At 34.3% G+C, this 22,058-nt stretch overlaps 1 protein-coding gene across 1 annotated transcript; it reads left to right on the plus strand.

The window, feature by feature from the left end:
- Positions 1 to 539: 539 nt before the first annotated feature.
- On the plus strand, positions 540 to 20,418 carry LOC105685173. The gene is made up of 11 exons (XM_012399032.3): positions 540 to 904; positions 6,723 to 6,820; positions 7,229 to 7,375; positions 7,469 to 7,588; positions 7,750 to 7,900; positions 8,157 to 8,286; positions 8,398 to 8,551; positions 8,694 to 8,882; positions 8,974 to 9,093; positions 9,227 to 12,765; positions 14,731 to 20,418. Exons 1-11 carry the CDS (start codon positions 625 to 627, stop codon positions 14,738 to 14,740), a joined length of 4,938 nt encoding a protein of 1,645 aa, XP_012254455.2. The 5' UTR covers positions 540 to 624; the 3' UTR covers positions 14,741 to 20,418.
- The last annotated feature ends 1,640 nt before the right edge of the window (positions 20,419 to 22,058 follow it).

Genomic DNA, 22,058 nt, shown 5'->3' on the forward strand with positions numbered 1-22,058 from the left:
ATTGTTTCGCGTCGAACACCCTCGAAACGATCCTCAGAATTAAGTAACAAGGCCTTATAGAAGGCAGATGTCAAAAATTGCGTTCTGTTTCAGATGGACGTTCAATGGTCTGATGTACACAGCTGCGCGTTGTATCGAGAAGTATTTCTAGCGGGTTTTTTCGAAGAAAAAAAACTAAAACCACGTTAATTTCATCAACACCGATAATTATAACACTGCAACGTTTCGGGTCGTATGAGTAGATATTGATAGTATAGGTATAATCGTTCTAGTCGCAATTCGCAACAAAATGTAAGATGTTGCGTGTGATGAGCACAATCATCATTCATCTGTGAAGTTGGTTGGAACATAAGAAAACGAAGAACGACGAGCAACGAGCCATTCTAGGCTACTTCCCGAATTACATAATAGATGCCTGCCTTTGGTGGAAGAAAGGCAAACAGATGTTTGCCGTCGCCTCCGTCGAGACGGCAACAAATATGGCGGCCAACAAGTGATCAGCGAGTGTGTTTTTGATGGGCGCTTTGACAAGTTGCTCTGTTGCTGGCAAAGGTTCTATTAGTTGATCATTTGTAACCGCGTCGTGAGTTTTGGTGGTTAAATATGTTGAAGGCTCCCTGAAATATGAATCAGGGAGGGAATTCAACCGCGGAAACTTCCAGCGAAGGCTTACCGCCGCCGACCTTGGCGACTTCTGATCAGACTCAGATTATTTCATCGCCAACGGAGACCCCAAGCCAAACTACGACTCGAAGGCCAAGATTTGGTACATCTTCAAATCAGAGAAAATTTGGTGGTGCATTAGCTGCCCGTAGGAAATGGCCGCCAAGAAGGGTGAGCTTTCCCTCCAACGATACGCACCTGGTTACAGGCTACCTGGAGCCAGCCAATCCCTGGGAGTACGGTAAGTACCAACCCGCATCAAAATTTTATCAAAGAATCAACTCCAGAGTCAGAGTTGAACGTTACGTTGTCTTTCATTGAAAAAATCTTTAAAACCAAATTCATACTTTGTTACTTCGTTCTAGCTTCATGCTTGATACAAAACTGCTGACTTTTATCATTCCAAAGTATCGGAGCAGTCCTTCAGTGCATGTATATCTTCTAACAGTTTCACAACTCATTTTATATCCGAATCAATCATTTATGACACTTTTTTACTCGAGAGCCTCATTTCTGTATCTCAACTACTGACTAAGATTTGCATGAAAAAATACTTAATTTTTTCTCATTTTAAATCAAGTGCTATTTGAGTGGCGTCTAACATCATTGGATGATTTCCCATTTTTTTTTTTATTTGCATGGTTTATAACCCCAAGTCTTGGATATTGTCTAGCCTAGGTTTTAGAACATTGTGTACAAAAGTTTCATTTAAATGGAACTCTTCGAGGTCTTACTTATTTTATTCATGTGATAGATTATTTGGAGAATCAGTTATCTAGGTATTATTGTGTAACAGAGTCCACATGTTCCTTTACTATGAGTATAAGCGTGATCTGTTACCTAAATACCAAAGCTAATCCACTCATCCATTGATCATTGTCATACCTGCATCGATCATTATTTATTTGTAGAAAAATTTACCATTTTTCTTGGCTTTTCAATAATTGGAAAGTTTTGAAGAATTGAGCCTCAATACTCCTGTTTTGACAATTGAAACATCATTACCGTTTAGCGATTTGCTACATCACATCAGAAACCCATTTGGCAAGGCTGCCTGTTTATGCAGCGTGACATTTGATTTCGATTGTGACATTGCAAACCAGGATGGGCTCTACATGCCCCATTAGGAGAATTCTTTCTTTTTCTGATCCATTAAATTTATTTCGAGTCTCACTTAGCTGCAGCCGATTTCATCAATTGCATTGTAAAATTGAACTGTCACGTTACCACAAAACATATGTGCCAAAGAGTCATCTGCCAAATAGATCTGCTCAAATTTACTATGTCGTCTCATGGATTTTAATTCACAAGCTTGATATGTTTCATCATGAACTGTGTTCGCTTTTACTGATCATTGATTTCATTTTGAAAGTCAAATTTGTCTGGCAGATAGTATTGGGAAAAAGCCTAATCCTTTGCATACAAGATTTCCCATTCGATGGTGCTTGTTACCAAAACGTCCATTAAACTTGACTAAAACCAATGAAGCCTTTAATCATAGTGTGTTAAGTGGACTGAATATACTTCTCAATGCAACACGAAATTGCAAATATATTTAAACTGTTTTGTTAGATTAGTTTCAAAATATTCCCAACTGATTCATTGAACAAATCGATAAATTGAGGATAATCTTAGTGAGTATTCTCATTATTTAGGCAATAAATATATGTCTCTTCATATAGTATTATTTGCTGTTTCTTTCGTATCATAACTTTTTCTTCTGTATTGTAAATCGATTGCTGTCGTCAGATGCCCAAGCACTGCATTGAAGCAAAGCCCACGTCAGTTGCTGTCAGCCAACTGTCAGGCTTTTTTATAGATCTTATTTGTTCGAAGAATGCCTAGGATTTCACAATCAAGATTGTATACTAATTTTAAGTTTGACACTGCGCTGGTACTCTCAGTGCATGCTGCAACTAGTGTTCATTAGTCGAGACCTCTAGAATTCCACTCTTTTATTAAATGCCCCACAATGTCATATCACACGCTGTAATTTTTTTTTTTCATTCCAACTCATCATTTTTTGTGTTCTAGACTTACCTCTAGTTAAATGTACAGAGTTAGTCATGTCTACATATGTATGTATAAGCTAGTTATTAAACAACGTGTGCTTTCAAGAGGCTTGAACTATCAGTACTTCCAAGAATATTTTATTTTTAATGGTATATAGAAACTCTGAAACAAGTAGATTAACTTCGTTTCTACGCGTTGCAAAATTGCTTATATCTATATTTTTAATTACTTGTAACTCTATGGTGTACTTTTGGCATATATATATATATATATATATGTATCAATATATATTTATACATGTGTGCATATATGAATATATATGTATATGTAATATCACTATACAAATGTTTTGAACATCGGAGAAGGTTGACCTATTTACATGAAGTGTTGAATAGGTCAAAGTTCAAATCAACTACATTCAATCCACTGGGTATTGATTATAAATGGGTCATTGTTGTCATGTGTAAAAATCAGCCCTCAACTTCACTACTATATAAGAGACGATTTGCAGAATAAAAATGCGTTGTGCTATGAGCGGATATGAAAAACTATATTTTCATCAAGACAGTTCAGTAACTCAAGCATCAGTGTCCAGTCTTCTATTGTCAAGGAAACATGCGTTAACTTCGAAAACCTAAAGATCTCAGACTTCCAGAACAATTTGTCAAATAATATTCACCAATTTAATGAAAAATAGTATATTCTATTTATTTGTAGCAAACTCAGTATTATCTGTCTGCTGTGTTTAGACATCGTTAGATCTAAGTGTTAAGAGCACACCCTCGTAAAATTAGGTAAAAATAACATGTTTGTGCAAGTTGCTTGTAGGGAAAATGTGACTCATTTCAAATTTAATAATAGTATCTTCGTGATCTTGCCAAAAGAGATTTTTAGCGTTATGTCGTTATGAGTGTTGTTTAATACCTGTGCATAAGTCAATTTTATATAGAATCTTAATGATCTTGGAAAATAAAGTCGTCTGGAATAACTAACAGTATTGTTATTGATAAGCTATCAACTGCTGTAGTTCTAATCGGATTGACAAATTTATCACTTTGACATAACTAAAAGTAATTGTTTTTGTACGTAGTCTCTTCGATTTCTAAGCAAAGTTATCTTTTTAGGTTTATACTGCTTACTGGATTTATAAAAAATATTATGTATAATCTGATCTAATTATGGTGATGTGATGTTATATCTAGTCTGAAATATTCCATACAAACGTCCAGAATAAATTCATAAGTCTGACAGAAAATCACGAGCGAGAAAGTAGTGGACAAGGTGTGATGTGGTCGTCAGCTCACAATTTATTACTACAGAATGTTTTATAAATCATCGAATTGTTCATCGAGTCCTATAAAATTCATTTGCCATTGAGGCCAAATTTGAGCACTGCCAAACATTTTCTTCCATCAACAAACAGATTTCAATTCAATTCTCCATTTAATTCTAATTTAAAATCGCTATATCGAATATATTCATTTGTATCAGCATCTTTTAAAAAACTTCTGGTTAGAATTATCACAACATGCTGGAATTATTCTAATAATTCTACTGGCTGTTAAAAATTTACATAACATCAAAAGAAGGAACTAGATTTAGCTGAATGAAGTATACAATTATTGCATAATTTTTTAAACGACAGGTGTTTGTACACAGAATATAGGTTGAGAATACCTCAGGTCTGAGTTTTAGATCTGTAATCATGTTAGGCTGTTAATGTACAGGACTCTTTTTTAAAATTTACATTGCATATTACAAATCTATGATTAACCCTAGATGGATACTTCTCTTGGGCTCTCCGTAAGAACTCTATGTTCACTAAGGACACGAAGCACCCCAGTGACTCACTGCTAGTAGTAGCATTTTATTGATAGCATTTTCATGTTGGGTAATGACACGGGTAATTAAAATTCGTTGAATCATGGCAAAAAGTTTGATTTCCTCTAACTAGCTCAAAATGTTCATCGATGAAATTGAAAACCTACAGCAGTAGTTATCACATAACTACTTACTAATTACTACAGGTTCTTGATTCCAAACTCTATTGAAATATTGCTAATATTACAATTTTCCATGACTCGCTAATTATCACAAATCAACCTATTTACTGGACCATCACATATAATGTAGCGCTCAATTCTTACAAAGCTAATTTTTTTCTAGATATTCTCCTTTTATTAGTTAATAAATTTTCAATAACTCTAAATTCCATTGGCAGTTGATGTCGGAAATTAAGTGCGCTCATGCTATAGCAAACGCCTCCCTGGTCATTGAAACTATCAAGACTTTACAAATGCTCGATCACAGGAAACTAACAACTTTCATAGATTTAGGAGATACCGGTGATAACCATACGAAAACTTCGTTGGAATTTGAAGGGTGTACCAATGTTTCTGTAGCCAAGATTCCTTTCAAAGCTCAATTTCAGCCATTGTCTACCCAAATGAAAACATCCTTGATACCATACTGCGTTAGTTCTATTAATCAATTCCTTGGAGTCTTATATCCACTATAGTTTTAATCGCTACTGTATAGATGTTGTATGAACTTTTATGAAGTATATATGACAAAATAAATTTATCAATCGCTTCATCGATCTCGAGGAAATGCAATTATTTTGAATTTTAATTAGCCAGCTATATAATTTGCAGTTTATTCATATCAGAAATTAAGATCGAGTGGAAAGAATTGATGTTCTTTAGTACAGCCATTCAACTGAGAATTTGTTGAGTAACAGGCATAGTTTGGAAAATTAAAAATAGTAGGATAGCAGATTAGTCATAAAACTGATATAAAAAATTTTATCTTTATTACGGATTCAGTATCCTGAGAGTTTCAAAAGTAACTTACAAGTAATCTCAAAGATATTAAAAGTCAAACATACACTGTAATGGAAGTTACTTGGATAACTGCAGTAAGATGAGCAAAGCATAGGCAATTTCATTGCGTCAGAAAATGGGGCTGTCGTTGGCTATCCACACAGCTGTTTCCAGAGTTTGGTAAACATGTGAGACCTTTCTTATCTGTAATCGTAATTTAACTGATATAATACTAAATTTATGCTTGCATCTATGTCTAGAGAAATAACAAACAAACAACACTATTATCCATTTATTTAATTGTTTGTTCCAATGTAACTCATTCTTGGAGCAATAATATCTTTAGGTGATTATAATAATATGTGAATTTTCCCAAACAAATCAGGCAATCTATAAGTTTCGATACTACTTTGTTTTTTGACATAAATAACAACATGATTCTTGAAGTTTATATCACTGAATGTTGTGCCAGACAAATTATATTTAAATATCATAATCAGAAAGACATGAGAGTTCAAATGCAGTTGTACAAAAGCCTGCGTATTGGGTTGATTCACCGAAGAGTATTTCTGCAATATGATTGCATTAATAAAGGCTCGTATTCTGCTGTATCAGAATAGCCATACGTGATGTATAAATTGAAATTATTCTTTTAAAGAGGCTGGACCTAAGGTTCTGTGGAGAGGCTTACTAACGTAAGAGATTGTATAGTATATGCTTGACAATAAACTTTACTTCTTTGACTAAATTTGATACATTCAACTAAAAATATTGTCGGATTATTACTTATGTCGACTACGTATAATTATAGTCCTAGTTGAAGGACATATAAATAAAAAATCATGCGGCTACTTCATATCAACTTCATAAACACATTAATTGGTCACCAGACTACATTCGTGGAGATATAAAAAGAAACAAAATGAGGAATAAAACAAAAACAAACTGTATGGTGTACCATAGATGAATTAAAATACATATTTTTTAATTACAGATTCATATTGTGTTTTAATATTCATCCCACTAATCCTTTGGCTTGTTCCATCATTAATTAAGTTATACGTCATCAACTTTCATATATCATATTGTATACGTGTACATAAACTATGGTCCTAATATCATCGATATGTTACAATTAAAAAGAGACAACAACACAAATATGTATATTTATGTAATCGAACAACCTGTTATGAATGTGAATGAGACATAGATAATTGTTTACAGCTGAGAATGTGAACCGTGAGGACTTGATCTCGACATACAGGAACTCCTGTTTACGGCATAATACCGAACCACTGGAAAGTGTTTTAGCTCAGCTAGAGGTAAAGTTACTTTAGTTATATTCATATGCATACTTTAGAATTATAAGTTAGCTCATATTGTCTCCATTGAATAGAAAGTAATTGAAATTTGAGGTTCCACCATTCATGTGAAGTACTTTGGATACCATTGAATGCCAGGAATGATAAGTAATGTAATAATGAACTTTCAGATTTGTATGATAGTTCAAATCTTTCTTACACAATATATGATAATGATATTTCTTACAAGGGATGATTGAGTCATCAATTGATGCAGCATATTGGTTGAAAATTAAATTAATGATTTCCATATTTCATTGTGTATGTTCATCGATGCAGAATTTACAGAAAAAATCATTACAAACAGCTTACAGTTGCTGTAAAGTTTCTTGATCTCTGAAATAATGTAGAACTTATTGTTTTGAACAGAAACTTGAGATCACACATGACCGTTGTGACACCTTAAGTCTAAATGGCCAGACGCTGGAACAAGGCCATTGTGAATCATTGGAAGAGATTCTGAAAAGAGTTCAGTTCCACAACATCAGTTTAGAAGAAACGTCCATAGATGATGAGGTACAGTAAGGAAACACTACTCATATTCGAAATGTTGGGATTTCATAAAACACCTTGATGAATTTCCTAATTGACGTGAACAATTCATTTCAGAGTTGCGTCGCCCTGTTTGATATGATGGAATATTACGAGTCGGCGGTACATGTGAACATCTCATCCAATCAGAACATAGGTACACGCGGCTGGCAAGCTTGTTCACAAATGATCAAAAAAGTATGTCTATTTCAATAGTCATTTTTTTAGTCATTTTATACACTCAAAACATATCAATATAATTTAGATTCCTCAAATATTTAGCTGCAAAATACAAAATTCAAAACACAATCAGAAACTGTTCAACTGAGAAACCAATATCTTTTTTCTTCTATGTTTAGACTCAATGTCTCGAACAGCTTGAAGCTAAGAATGTTACCCTCAACGAACAACATATGCCAATACTTAGCCGAGCTTTACGGATTGCATCACACCTGCAAGTTCTTAAGCTGGAAAATTGTGGGCTCTCAGGCAGACCCACAATTATTTTGGGTATTTATTCCAATCTCGCTATTTCTTTAGAGAGTAGATAGGTACTTCATTTTTTTTTAAAATCATTTTCTGGGATCACATCATAGTTAGTCAGTCACCTTTATGCAGAATGAATCTAATAATTAACTTAATTTGTCATTCGGTCTACGACTGCTGCCTTTTATCCATTTCATTGTAAGAAATGTAGGAAACATCGCAGTCTGTACTTACTTCTATCTAAAGCTCCACTCCTAAATATGTGTGTTCATTTTTCCAGTTGCAGCTCTTAAACTAAATACTGGATTGAAAGAATTATATCTGGCTGACAATGATCTCGGACCTCAAGATGCAATGCAGCTTGGTGTTTTGCTGAGGACCAATAATCATCTACAATTACTTGACGTTAGGTGGGCACTTTTTTTTTTATTTTTTGTTCAATGAGAAAGTATAATTTACTAATCATCTGGCTCATTTTGGTGTCCTTGATTTTTATGTTCTATAATATTCTATTGTATCAGCAATAACAACGTCCAAGATTCTGGGGTAGGCCATATTTCTGATGGCTTAATTGAACAACGAATTGATGATAAGGATGGAAAGGGATTAGGGATTCTAGTACTATGGAACAATCACATAACTAGAAATTCCTCTCAGCATTTTTCTCGAGCAATTGTGAGTACAACTTCAAACCGATTGTTCAGATAGTCATGAATGAACTTGGTCTGATGGAATATAGATATGTATGTTGCGATATGTGCATGTGACGCATGTGTTAATGTTAATGACAATAAAATAAAAACATGTTCTCGTGTAGACGCGATGTAAATCATTGGAAATGCTAAATATTGGACAAAATATGCTCACTAATGATACGCTACACATAATGAAGGAATCGTTGCAACAGAATCGTACGCTTTTGAGATTAGGGATGCAGTCTACACATCTCACATGCGAAGCTGCAATTGCATTAGCAGATATAATCGCAAAGAATCACCATATACAGGTTTGTTCCATGATACTAAATTTCTAGATGATTATATAGGTCACCACAACTCAATTAGTTTTAATACTTGCATCACATAAATCTGTTATAGAGAATTGATTTACGCGATAACCACTTGCAAGTTGCCGGTTTGGTAGCACTTGCATATGCTCTGAAAAAGAATAAAAGTGTCACACAGCTTGACCTGGATGAACAACCTCGCAAAAAATTGGTGAGTTGAATTCGGTAAACTATTTTTTCAAATTTAGAATTTCCTTCTTTTCAATGCTCAGATATTATCCTCAGTCTGATGTCAGTATAATGAAAGGCCTTGACAGATTTGAATAATTTTTCTATTGTTCCAGGATGGAACATTGGAGCAATATCTTGCCTTGGTTAATGAGATCCGAAGTTATTGTACTCATAATGACGAGCCTAGCTCAACAGATGAAAGTACAGAGGAATCGGATAGTCCACAACATCGTAGCCGATTGTCTAGCGTGAGCTCTCGTAAGATCTCACTCACCTGTCAGACTCTGCCTCGTTCTCCACCCCCGATTTTCCCTGAGGGACCCGGGCGAACATTGCTTGAACCAAAACGAACCAGTGGCGGTCGTCTTCGGTCACCTGCTCCTAGTCCAATCCCATCCCCAGTTGCAAGCCCTATTCCCAGTCCCTCTCGTGGCCGTTTCGTTGTTTCCAGAGTATCCGAAACCTCATTGAGCTCCAATTCATCGGCATCTTCTTCTCCTGTGACACCACCTTCCCGCAGTTCGTCTCCCACTTGTTTCTTTCCACCCGCCACTGGTGCATCTCGATTCCGTGTGACGGTAGTTGAGCAGGCAAACCCCAAGCCAGCTCCCAAGTCTGTGATTACTTCCACTAACACCAACGTCACGGTTGGCTTTCAGTTCAAAGTAGATTCTGGTGATCAAGCCAACTCTGACGATTCGGATGATGTCTTTAAACCAAATCCAGACGCTAATGTGAGTGACCCGATTGCTACTAAGAACAAACCTGATGTGCATGTCAGCCCTAGTGTGAATCCCAGTTCTGAGAATATGACACATCTAAGTGAGGTAACTGTTAAAGTTGAAAGAACTGGGGAAATGCGATGTGTCGTCAAGGATATTATAACCGACGTTAGTAACGAAAATCCCGATATCAAGATCTCAACTGTTTCCACATCACAAAGTGAAAAGCAAAGTGAACCATGTATTTTATCGGAACGTGTGAATAGACTATCGTCATTTAGTGCGGTCCACGAAAGTACACAGAATGACGTGGATTTCGATTTTTCCACATCTAGTATAACTTCGTTGACCGTTGAAGAAAAAAATGATCGACAGGTACAAATAAGTAACGCAAATCAAAATTCATCTACAAGCATGACGCTAGTGTCATCAGATAGCGGAAGAAAAGGAGAAGATGCTTTAGCTTCATCGGAGTCTGCAGAAGACAGTGTTGCTCTTGACAATGGTGTCTTGTCACAATCCCGTTCTCGGAAAAGTTCATGCATCCAAAAACCCCCGTCTAGTTTGGAAAAACTATTAGGGTTGTTCCAGCATCCAGGAAGTTTGTTTTCTAGTTCGGCATCTGTTGAAAAACTGGAACTAAAAAATCCTTTACAGAGTGGCGTAAGCAACATGATGTCGCTAGGGGATAAGTTCCATCAATACTTGAGGGAGGGTAGAGGAAGTAGAGAATGTTCGCCGCAACCACCTTTACAGCGATCAGTATCTGATGCTCCACAATCAATTGCCAAGACAGATCCGGTGAAATCCTCCAGTGTACCACATCTATCTAGCATCCAAGCACTGACGTCTGTTTTTGCATCAGCTAAGCTCGAAGATGAAGCAGAGGTGAATAAGAACACTCCTTTGAAATGTTTATTCACATTAGGTAAAAATATCGAAAATCCTGAACAATGTCAAGAAGACCCTTCAAACGAATTCGAAAATAATACTAATGATAAAACTCCAATATTGCCACAGTGCAAAATCGAAGATGAAACTTTGCATAGGATAAGTGAACAGCCGTTACCTGAAAATGTGCAATCAAAAATTAAGGATAAAAATAGAAGTGACGATTTAGAATTAAAAGATGCTGTTGAACCAAATACAACAGTTTTAGACTCTAATGAGACTGTAAATAATGTGTCAGTGAATATGCTGGACAACAAACTGACTATAAGTGTACCTAAGTTGAAAGATATACCTGAATATTCGGTCTTAGAAATAAGTGAAATTGAAGTGGAGCCAGGGGGTATACCGAATGAAAATACGAAAATAGTAGAAGAAGTAGTATGTGATAGCAGCACGACAGACAGTATTAATCTGACTAGTGATAGAAATTCTTCACCTCGTAATATAATATGTGATAAACAGAACGTGGTTAATGTAGTTACTTTAGGGGAATCAGAAATTGTTGATATCTTAATAACTCCATTGTTCGAACGTACTACAAAAAATGTTTCTCTGGCTGTGGTAGATGTGGTAGACAACCTTGCGACAAATTTATGTCAAAATGATGACGCCAGAGAGACCGATAGATATAGTAACAATAGTAAAATTGAAGATTTACAAGAACATCATGGAAACATGAATTTGATAGAAAATAGAATCACCGACGCGCTGTACAATATAGATGGTAATAACGAAGTTACTGGTAGCGAACAAGTAGAAAATATTGCTATTCTACATAGTATACATACAGATAATTCGGAAAAATCGAGAGACACAAATACTTGCCATTTGGATAACATTTTGCACCCTGAGAGTACAACTATTCAAAAAGAAGTTCATTCATCCACTCCAGTGCTAGGAGATATGTTTAAAGATAACGTTAGCAATATTGAAAACGGACGGGTATCCATCAGAAACAACTCCTTATTACGTGATGAACAGATAGAAAATTGTATTGACATCATCCTCAAGAGTGAACCCGTGCTAACGCAACATCAGTTTTCCATTTCCCAGTCGCCATTGAGACTAAATGAAGACAGTTCTCAAAATGACGCTGCAATACCTATGTGCCAGGCGTCTGAAATGTCCGATCCTACACGAACTAATTCCAATCATCAAGACAATGTGATCGAAGAGATAACAGGTGCATTTGGATCTGCCGAAGGTTCTGTAGAGTTTGATAGATCAGATGGTGACGAGCTTATATTCAGTATGACAGATATCTCCATCGACGCAACACTTGAAGATTATGTCCTACCTTTGGAGCCTACTCTGAACCAGTCAAATGATTTAGTAGGAATTCAACGATCGAACTCCAGTGTGAATATTCCGTGTAACAAAAGTAAATTGAAACCCAACATGCCCCAAGCTGTTCAGTCACCTACAAGCTTGTTTATTGAAAAATCAAAAGGCGTGCACAGGAATAGTCATGACTCTGGAATTGAAGAAACCAACTTATCAATGTCAGCTGATAGCATTTCTGAAAGTAGAGTACAAGAACCATTATTTCAAGAAAGTACAGAATCCGGTATAGATACGGAATGGTCTTTCACCGGTGGTGAATCGGATTTAAACAATGAATTAATTAAAGATGATGATACAAAATCTACAGAAAAGGATACAATAAATAACAATAAAGATAACATTAGTGAATTTAACGAAGCATTCAAAGATGTGGAATCATGCAAAGTTAGTAATGTTTCCACTGAAGTCAGCACCAAAGAAGGAATCATGTGCAGAACTGTTGCTGTGGTAGAAAGTCATTCATCTATGGAAAATATTCAGACTATGGTAGTAACTTCTATATGCTCACGAGATGACCATGGAAAAGTTAAAGCAATCGAGGGTGAGAAATCCATAGAGGAATTGTCGGTTGAAGTATGCTTGGATGGAAGAGACAATGAGACATCTGGGTGTCCGGCGGTTGTCTGTTCTACAAGGTGAGTAGTTGAACTGTAGATCAGCTAAGAGCAGATTATGAAATTCGAATAGCGTGAAAGCGGCTGAACTTTCAGCAATGCACATAACGCCATGACATTCATACTTGACATAATCAATCACTATTGGTTATAGTATTTTGTTTTATTGCCAAATGGAATTTGTCGGGTGATGTTATGTTCGATTATATTAGTTATGGGTTTGTGGGTAGTGCAGTTTGAAATCTATGAACTAATTGCAGCACATAAAGAGAATATGTGAGGGCAAATTTTGAGGAAATACTTTACATACCCGATACTTTAGTTATGAGACGAATGTTATTTTGAAAATGGTTAGATTTTTCTTTTTAAATTTTTGGACTTTTATGTTACAGCCGATATTTCGTTTTTTAGCGTTATATGTCGTGAAGAATCGGAAACAAATAATTTATAGAGCTATCGCAAAACAGCAAGTCTTTTGTACATTACTGTTTCTCGAAGGAAAAATCGTGCCCCATAGCTTAAAGATTGTCATTATAATATTCGCTTATACATACCAAAATAGGTTTAAAAATTTATTGAGTTGTCACAATATGTTTTACACGCTGACCCTACTTATTATTTTGATATGAGTATTAGGATGGTTTAAATGGTCAATTGTCTATAGAAGGAAAAAAGATTTTTATTTGTATATGTTTGATTCACATAAGTTAATTGTACCGTTAGGAGCTTTTTTTTGTCGAATATAACTTGCAAATATTATATTCTGCTTACATGTAAGGAAGCTTACTTTTTTTACACTTCAGCTATATCCTGTTTATTAACACCTATTCCTACTGCACATTGGCTTATCATTTTTAACACCTATCGTTTATAACGATGCATCTGAAAAATAGAAAATAAATTTTTTATATCAGGGTGTTTATATCATCAACGTTTTATTGATTTTTTTTGTGAGCTCAACAGTTGTAATTAACAACGATTCATTACACTTATTCTACAAACTTTTGCATATTTCAATCGATTAAAAGTAATTTCTATCGCGTTGAAAATTTCTGCACACTTTTAATTCAATGTATTGTTTTATTTATTTATTATTATTATTTTTTTCATGGTATTTGGCAATTATCACGATTTCACCGTCTGAAAGAAGTTAGAATTTATTTAGAAAGAGGCATAGCAAACATTTATGTTAGCAAAGAAAGTGTATTTCAAAATAGTATAGAGAAGTATTGTAGGAATTCGATATAAAATATTATGAATTTTGTAATGGTTGTTAATAAAGAAGTATTTTAATATCTTACATTATTTTTATTTGATTATCAGTTTGAATTTGTTCCTAATCACCACTACTGACTTTATTTTCCATTTGCTTTCAACTAACACATTGACGTATTCTTTGCAATAACAATGGCTTACTCAAATGATTTGGGATCACAAACATATGAAATTTGCTAAATTATAAATCAGCTAAGTGACAACTGAATTGATTCCCCAATGCAATGAAATTTGCCATATACCTATATCAGATATACCTATAGTATAAATTGTCTTTCTCATTCGGATATAATGATATGAATATGAAAAATAATGGATTCTGAAAGCTCTTGGGTAAACCGACTGAAACCTATGTAGCGTTTTTCTTGCTATGTGATAGTCTTTGTAAATTATATGCTCATTAAATTAATACATGTGCCCATAAATGACTGGGTTCTATTCCTTGCGTCTATAGAAATGGATGTAATAACAAAATTTAAGTCCAGAATTACTGTTCTGTAATAAAATTGTTTGCTAGCTTTTAAAATTCTTAGCATGATTCCAATAAGTGAATTTGTGAGATCAGCTCCTGGCATATTGTAAAAATTCTGCCATTTTTTTTCCTTAACAAATAATTATGATTTTGGTCTTTTCACTCACGTGTTGGTACGTGTACACTGTACATAATGATTGGTTTCAAAGATAAATATTTAGATGATAAAATTTCTGCAGTCCCCAATGACGAGAGAAGTGATTCCTCGGAGGAGGATACAGAGGAAATTAGCGACTCGGAAGAAGAGGACGCTGATATGGAAAAGCTTTTCAACTTTGACGAGTTTGAACAAACAAAACGAGAAGTGGAGCCTCGATATCGACGGGCGATTAATTGGCGAGTCTAACGGAGGAGCAGCTTTTGCATGTATCAAATCGGTTTGACGAATTATAATTTTGTATAAATTGTATCGACGTTACTGTCGAGTGTAGAATATGTTCTCACAATCCAATCTTATCACCCAGCAATGTAGTTTTGAACAATCTATGTAATCTGTATATATTCTCGAGCTTATTTATATTGGCTGCGTTTTTGGCGGAGCTCTGAGTCAAAGGTAGCCTACCACCAAAAATTCATTTACACATCTGTTGCTCTTAATTTGTATTCAACATCTTCCAGTTAGCCAGCCGTATTACGTGCCTTTTCATTTGTATATTTTATTACATATTGCATCTGAATGCACCTGGTATTATTCTGTTGATCCCCCAGATCAAGTAATTTCGGACAATTTGAATCCATAAAATGATATTGCTCACATCAATTGAATATTCTCAACGAGACTTCAGCTTTTTTCGTCAGCTGCTCAACTGTATCTTGTGTATAAGCCAATACGAGCAACGATTCTATGATTACGGTGCATCTGAAATCGAGGTATTGAAAAAAATATATTCTTGCTACGAATATTATTCGACTGATGAGTTTTTCTTGTAGAGTTCACTTCGGTTTCGCCTTACGTAGTTGTACCTGAAATATCTCAAATTTGCATGTACATTATGGGAATAGGTATCGAATACAAATATACTCTTTTTTACTCAAAACCAATATTGTTTAACTATTCAATCGATAATGTGATCTAATACACAATCGGATAATTATATCTTTCGTTGTTGAGAAAATTTTTCTTCAACCGAAATAGAGTTGCACCGTATTAGATGCCACTGTATATTAATTTTTCAACCATGGCGCGAGGTAACCAGCTCATGTTTTTTTCACATTATATCGTTGCTTGCCCAAGAAAGTTGACAGCTATGCAAACTAAACGTCTAAAATAAAAAAGTATTTATCACTCATAGAAGAAAAAAATACACGAAACCGAATAACCAGCTGTACTTATTAGTTTTAATTAGAAATTCTAACCCGAAATTTATTGAGAAACTAAATACTTCCACTTAACACTGTTGAAGACGCTGTATTCATTTGTTATTCATTTGCCCTGTATTCATTGAAATGACCTGATATTGTCCCGACTATTACATCAAATCACGTGAATTAAGATAAGCATAACACAAACCTAATAGTTATATTGAGATTTTCAATCTTGCCAGAATGACTTATTTGTATGTGTTGTATCATCTTGTTAACTCTGATATGAAGTTTTAAAATATGTTAGTTGTGAGATATCTGTTTCGTGAGCAAAAATAGACGTTCGAGTTTTTAGCTGGCAACTTAATCGGATTTATTTTTCAAGGTAGTTTATCGGATATAATAATGAAAAAAAAGTTCAATATTGAAACAAATACAAGATAATACGATTCTTATTATAGTTTAGTCGTTGATCTAATGTAGTCGTCAAGATCTGTTTCTTATTTTTTTTTCATTGATACCGAACCCCGAAATTGCTTCAGAACTGGTCTGATGAGAAAATACGACTTATTATAAGATTATTTTGAATTGTGTAAAATTCAAAAGCATACAATACATAATTTATGTGAGTGAATTCACACGACGACACACAAATATCACGTGTTTATCTTATCATGATTCAGTGTGAGCATAATGTGTATTTCAGGTATGCAAAGTACCATATTATATATCCACTAACTTAATGTAACGTAATTCATGCACGATTTTTGGTGTCTGTGTTAATTAAAAGAAGTCTGTGTTCAAACTATTACAATGGCGCCATACATTTATATGTACAGAGCAAACACATAAAGTTTTAATCCGCGGTTGTTTAAAAACCAAAATAAAAATAATTAATAAAGAGCCCATGCTGGGTTTTTTAAGAACATGCACGCATACTTACCAACATACATAAATACAAGATGAATAATCTATACGCAGACGAATTATTATATCCAATTTATATGTGTACAAATTTAACGATGTTTAGTGTAGGTAGCGGTATGATGCACCCCGATTTCTTTGGCGATCACGACAATTGCTTACGTTTTCACAGTAAGGAAGATCGTTGTAAAAGTTTAATTTGTATAAAAAAGATACAAAATTATTCATATTTCAAAACTTAAATCGTTTAGTCGTCATTGTGTTCTTGGAGAAAAGAAAAAAAAATTATCAATTGGCTCAAATCAATCACTGCGTACCATGCAAGACTTAATCTGGACCATTGTTTCATAATGAAACTTCCATTGATATTTGCTAAATTGTCTTCAGACTGATCTTTTATCTATAATCGAATTTTATAACGATTGTTCAATACGATGATATGCTTCGAAAGTTCTGGGTGCGAGTAGAAATACACTGAACCCTGAGATCTGTATTGTAAAATAACATAACTGTAACGACGCTATCGTCGGTTGTTAGCGCAATACACCCACTTAATTCACGGTTCTTTGTTCGGTTGTTGGGGAATTTTGAAATAGCGTTTCTGCAGCTTATCCATTTTGTTAAATCGATTATTATGATCTTAGACGGTCGATCATAATTTCGATATGACAATGGTAGCAGGGCATATTTGTACCATTTCATCAATGAATTGGAAAGGGTCACTTTTATTGTGAACAAGTGATATCAATCGGCTAAAGAATTATGATTGACACAAGTTGAATGTTAAAGGGCAATAAATTATTACTGACAGAATTATTCATTGGTAATTTGAAATCATTTTTTGATAGCATATGAGGGATGTAATGGGTGTATTGTGCTACAGGAGAATTTGTTCAAAAGTGAATGTATAGTTTATTGGAAGCGGTTGTATCTTACAACTAAATCATGAACACGTAACGGGTAAATAAAAGTACCTGTGTATGAAAAGAATTCTACGAATTGAATTAATAAATTGTGAGTCAGCCAGCTGAGTTTATCGCTGTCATAAGATTACAATTCTATCCGCTGTACATACATATAATTTTCAGTATTTTGTTGGTAATATTTAAGAGTTTATAGATATTGTTAACATATTTGAGATTCATTTATTTGTACATAATAATCGTGGGATGGGATACTAGACATCTCAGAAACTCAAATGCTATCTTATGTTAAAACATTTGAGAAGAAAAAGAAAAAATTTGAGATTTAAAAAAAAGTTTAAATAACGAGTGTATAAAAAAGAAAAGACAGAACAAATCTCATTATTAGGTATTAAGATATTTACAAGTTCAGCGTCAAACATAATATTAATCACTTAGCATAGATTCATCTGCGTAATGCGAAAATATAATAATACACGTTGTTATTAATTGAAGGGTTCACAAAACTTAAACCTCTAATTCTAAGTAAAGGATTTCATCGCTTCAGCACTAGCGTTACACATTCAGAGTTGGACTCATCTTTTTAATAATTCTTCTTAAATTAGAAAAAATCAGCACGCGGCATGAGACACTTATTTTATATACGTATATTGTCGTACCTGCCTGTACCAATAAGGAGAATGATGAATACAATCTATCAAAATATTGAAAATGAATATTGCAAAGTAATGTGTAGTAAGCGTTTTGGCGGTCAAATCCTTCATATTATCTATACACAAATAATGTACTTGTTAGGTAGAACAACTCGAATTAAAATGTGAACCGAAAGTATGGTAATGTGCAGAATGCGCATTATATTATGTCGATGTATGTACAATTAACATTATTTCTTTCACATTTAACATGCAGAAGTGATTTCTTAAGTACCATCAACATTCTTAAATATTGAGGACGTTCGATTCAGTTGTATTTTAAGCGATGACAGCTTAAAAAGCTTGTTATCCGAATTAAACGATATAAGTGGCTTTTCCACACCTTATGCCAACACCAGTACTTTATATGCACAACTGATCGACTGTTTTTTTCTAGATTTATTAAACACGCGGATGATTGGTACGGAAAAAATTATTCACTATGAAAGAGAAATGTAACTGAAATCAAAAAATAAAAAATACTAAGTAAAAAACAAAAAATAGAAATTATCCACTTACAAAGAATATAATCTTGGGCTTGAGCATTAGTTGCAAAAATTGCAAAATCAAAGTGATTTGAAAAAAAAAAATCATATTCCTAAGAGTTTCACCCACTCTTTGCCAAGCTTTGTATACATCATACACATGCGCAGTATTACGTTAGGGTATAACACTAACAATAATTAAGAATACCTCTGGCATACTTGAGTCATTGGTTTGCCCGGTAGTCCCTAACTTTGTTCCACAGATTCATTTAGCTGAGCACTGCACTTTTACCATTATCTTTGGTAAAATGTACTTAAGAAAATTTATGTTTCGCTTCCGTTCCCCCAGTGGTTATCGAGAAGCATGGAATGATTTTTCACTTCCAAATAGGTATTTTTTTCATTTTGTCGAAGCGCAATAACAGCGTTACTTGCACTTCACCTGAACAACAACCTGCGCCTTGCACTTATCAAGACATGAATCATTACGATCAATCAATATACTTGTTAGAAAACGAAGAATCAGCATGAGGAAAAAATGGCATTTTCATGATAGGTACAGGATAGGTGTACATAGGTTCATGGGACTAATTCACAATTGATATTGAAGTTTTTGAACAGATTTTTATAATGTGTGACAAGAAATTTTATTAATCTTTGTTTGTTTCAAAGCGAACAAAGATTCGCTATAAGACTGATGAAGAACGAATATTATTCATTGTTCCAATGTCTCGGATAACAAAGCAGTGAATCAGTCCTGATCGAAACTAAGGCACTTCGTTACTCGATGTTTCTCGCTGAAAGAAAGATTGATTTGTACTTTAAAACCTCATTCGGTTTTTCAAAATTCAAGGCTGCTGTTTGCAAATTCTGAAGAGTTGCATGGCTGCAATGTACTAATCATAATTCTTGATAGGCAGGCATATTCAACTGATCAAGCGATAATGGGGATTGAAAAAATAATTCATTCTTTGATACGAGAATTTGTAAAATTCATCTGGACTTTTGTTTATGATGAAAATATGTTTACCGATAACTGATAACTTTCTTATGCTGAATAATTTGAGTATGTGGAAAAATGATGGCTCGAACGGAGCACATTGTCTGGTACAACTTTCCTAACTTATTGTTAGCTCCGTAATTTACACCTTGCGTGTGTACATCTTTGCGAGAAACTATACTTCAACATAAAATTTAACTTTCTTTCAAAACTTGTAAAAGTGTAAGATTAACTTATCAATTTTATGTATGTATATGTATAATGAATATATTGAGATACACTCAAATTATGTCGGTGTGTATGAATAATGTTTGAAAATAATGTATATTACATATATGTATAGTTATAACGGTGTTCTAATCCAAAAATTATACCAATAACACGACACGATATTTACATTCATAATATATGAGAATACCATTACTTCAATGTTTCGTGTACTTTAAACGGAGTGGTGCAAAATGTAATTTAGTACGACAAAATTAATAAGTAAACGAAGAAAATAATGAAGGAATTATTAATGAAACGAAATGAAAAATTATTATTGTTGTTGTTATTATCATCATAATCATAATCATAATCGTAATCATTATCAATATCATCACTATTATTATTATTGTTGTTGTTATTATTATTATTTTTTTTTATTACTACAGTATAATTGATCGACATAAATTAAACATATTTTGCTCCGCTCATTTAATATAAATTATACTGATAATATCTTCACGGTATATTTTATACAGTGTATCTCATTTTTTTGTTTATGTATAGCAATTTATATTTCCTATATAAAGAGAATCAATACACCATTGTCTGTATTTATTATCAATTAACAGAATTGCGTATTCAATGAGCATCAGCTACTGTGTTACCTTTCATCGTTTCTTATTTTTCTTTTATTCTTTCGGTTCATACAACTCAACGATCGACTGATTGAAGCAATTTTTTTTGCGTTTCGCTCTCACAACGACTCTGCCAAAAGAGATGTGAATATATCGTCGAGCGATCTTTTATTTTGATTCCTATGTATTACGCCGCGAAATGAAATTTGTGAGTCCAGACAATTATTTTTCCCATACTTGAGTTTCCCTCTTCGATTGGTAACACCGTTCTAGACTTTCAAATAAACTGAAAAATGGACGCTCCTAAATTATCCTGCGTCAATGTAATTGCAGTGCCATAGGTATGTATAACTATATATCTATAGAAAAAAGTCAAATCCCTATACGTATAATATTATATTACACGCATCTACGATGAGATGACGGTTAATGGATTGGTTCGTTGATCCAACCCTTCAATATCCAAAGTAACCGATAAGAACAGAAATATACGTATTCTATGACTCACAAAGAATGGTCGAGATTTTATGTATGTATGTGTTTATGAGATTGCATTTTCATTTGGTATCGCATTTGACGAACATTTTTTGTAATTCTCTGAAAAAAATCACAGAAAGAAAAGTATCTGCATTCATCCAGCTTCAAATGGGTAAGATTATTCTGGCCACTTTTTTGTCAACCGAACGGCGATTAATTTACGTACAGAAATGTAAATATTCTTGCAGGATTCAATCATGTAATGAAAATTGAAGTGTTTGATAATCGAGAAAATCATTACTTTGAATATAATTAAATTCAAATACGGAATTGCCGTTAATTTTTCTCATAGAATTTCAAAACTGGTCGAATTCAAGATAGTTTAAATATTCAGAAAATTTGGAATAAAGACGAGCGTTTTTTAGGTGTCTTCTGGATTGCTGAAAAAAATGGTGAGGGAACCTGGTTGTGTCAACCATGGGATGTCTGAAAGGGATCTTCGAATTCACAGGTGAAATTTGCAAGGGAGAGCTGCGTTGTAGTTAGAGTTGTAAAAATCGGTTGAGATTTTCGTGGACCAGTCATTTGACACGTTCGTATTCTAAAAATCCTTGGGCCTTTCATACGGCGACCAGCAACAGTCGCTCCTGGCAGACTCCCGGGATACTGTTATTATACATAGTCCATATTCTACGGGACTTGTGAGTGAAAAGAGTAGATGGGCAGAAAGAGATGGTGAAAACACGAGTCCCGGAGTCCCTCGAATCCCGAGAAAAGGCTAGGCGACGCATCGAGTGCGCGCGCTCGTCCCGTTTCTCCTTCATTCTCTTTTCCCCTCCGTTTTGCCTCCAGCTCCGAG

This window comes from Athalia rosae, chromosome 1 (assembly GCF_917208135.1).
Source record: "Athalia rosae chromosome 1, iyAthRosa1.1, whole genome shotgun sequence".
Lineage (NCBI taxonomy): Eukaryota > Metazoa > Arthropoda > Insecta > Hymenoptera > Athaliidae > Athalia > Athalia rosae.

Excerpts from the sequence above, each read along its gene's own strand:
- LOC105685173 (XM_012399032.3), top strand. The coding sequence starts at position 625 with ATGAATCAGGGAGGGAATTCAACCGCGGAAACTTCCAGCGAAGGCTTA. Across the intron at positions 6,821-7,228 it reads GTGTTTTAGCTCAGCTAGAG|AAACTTGAGATCACACATGA; the intron begins GTAAAGTTACTT and ends TGTTTTGAACAG. Across the intron at positions 7,376-7,468 it reads AAACGTCCATAGATGATGAG|AGTTGCGTCGCCCTGTTTGA; the intron begins GTACAGTAAGGA and ends AATTCATTTCAG.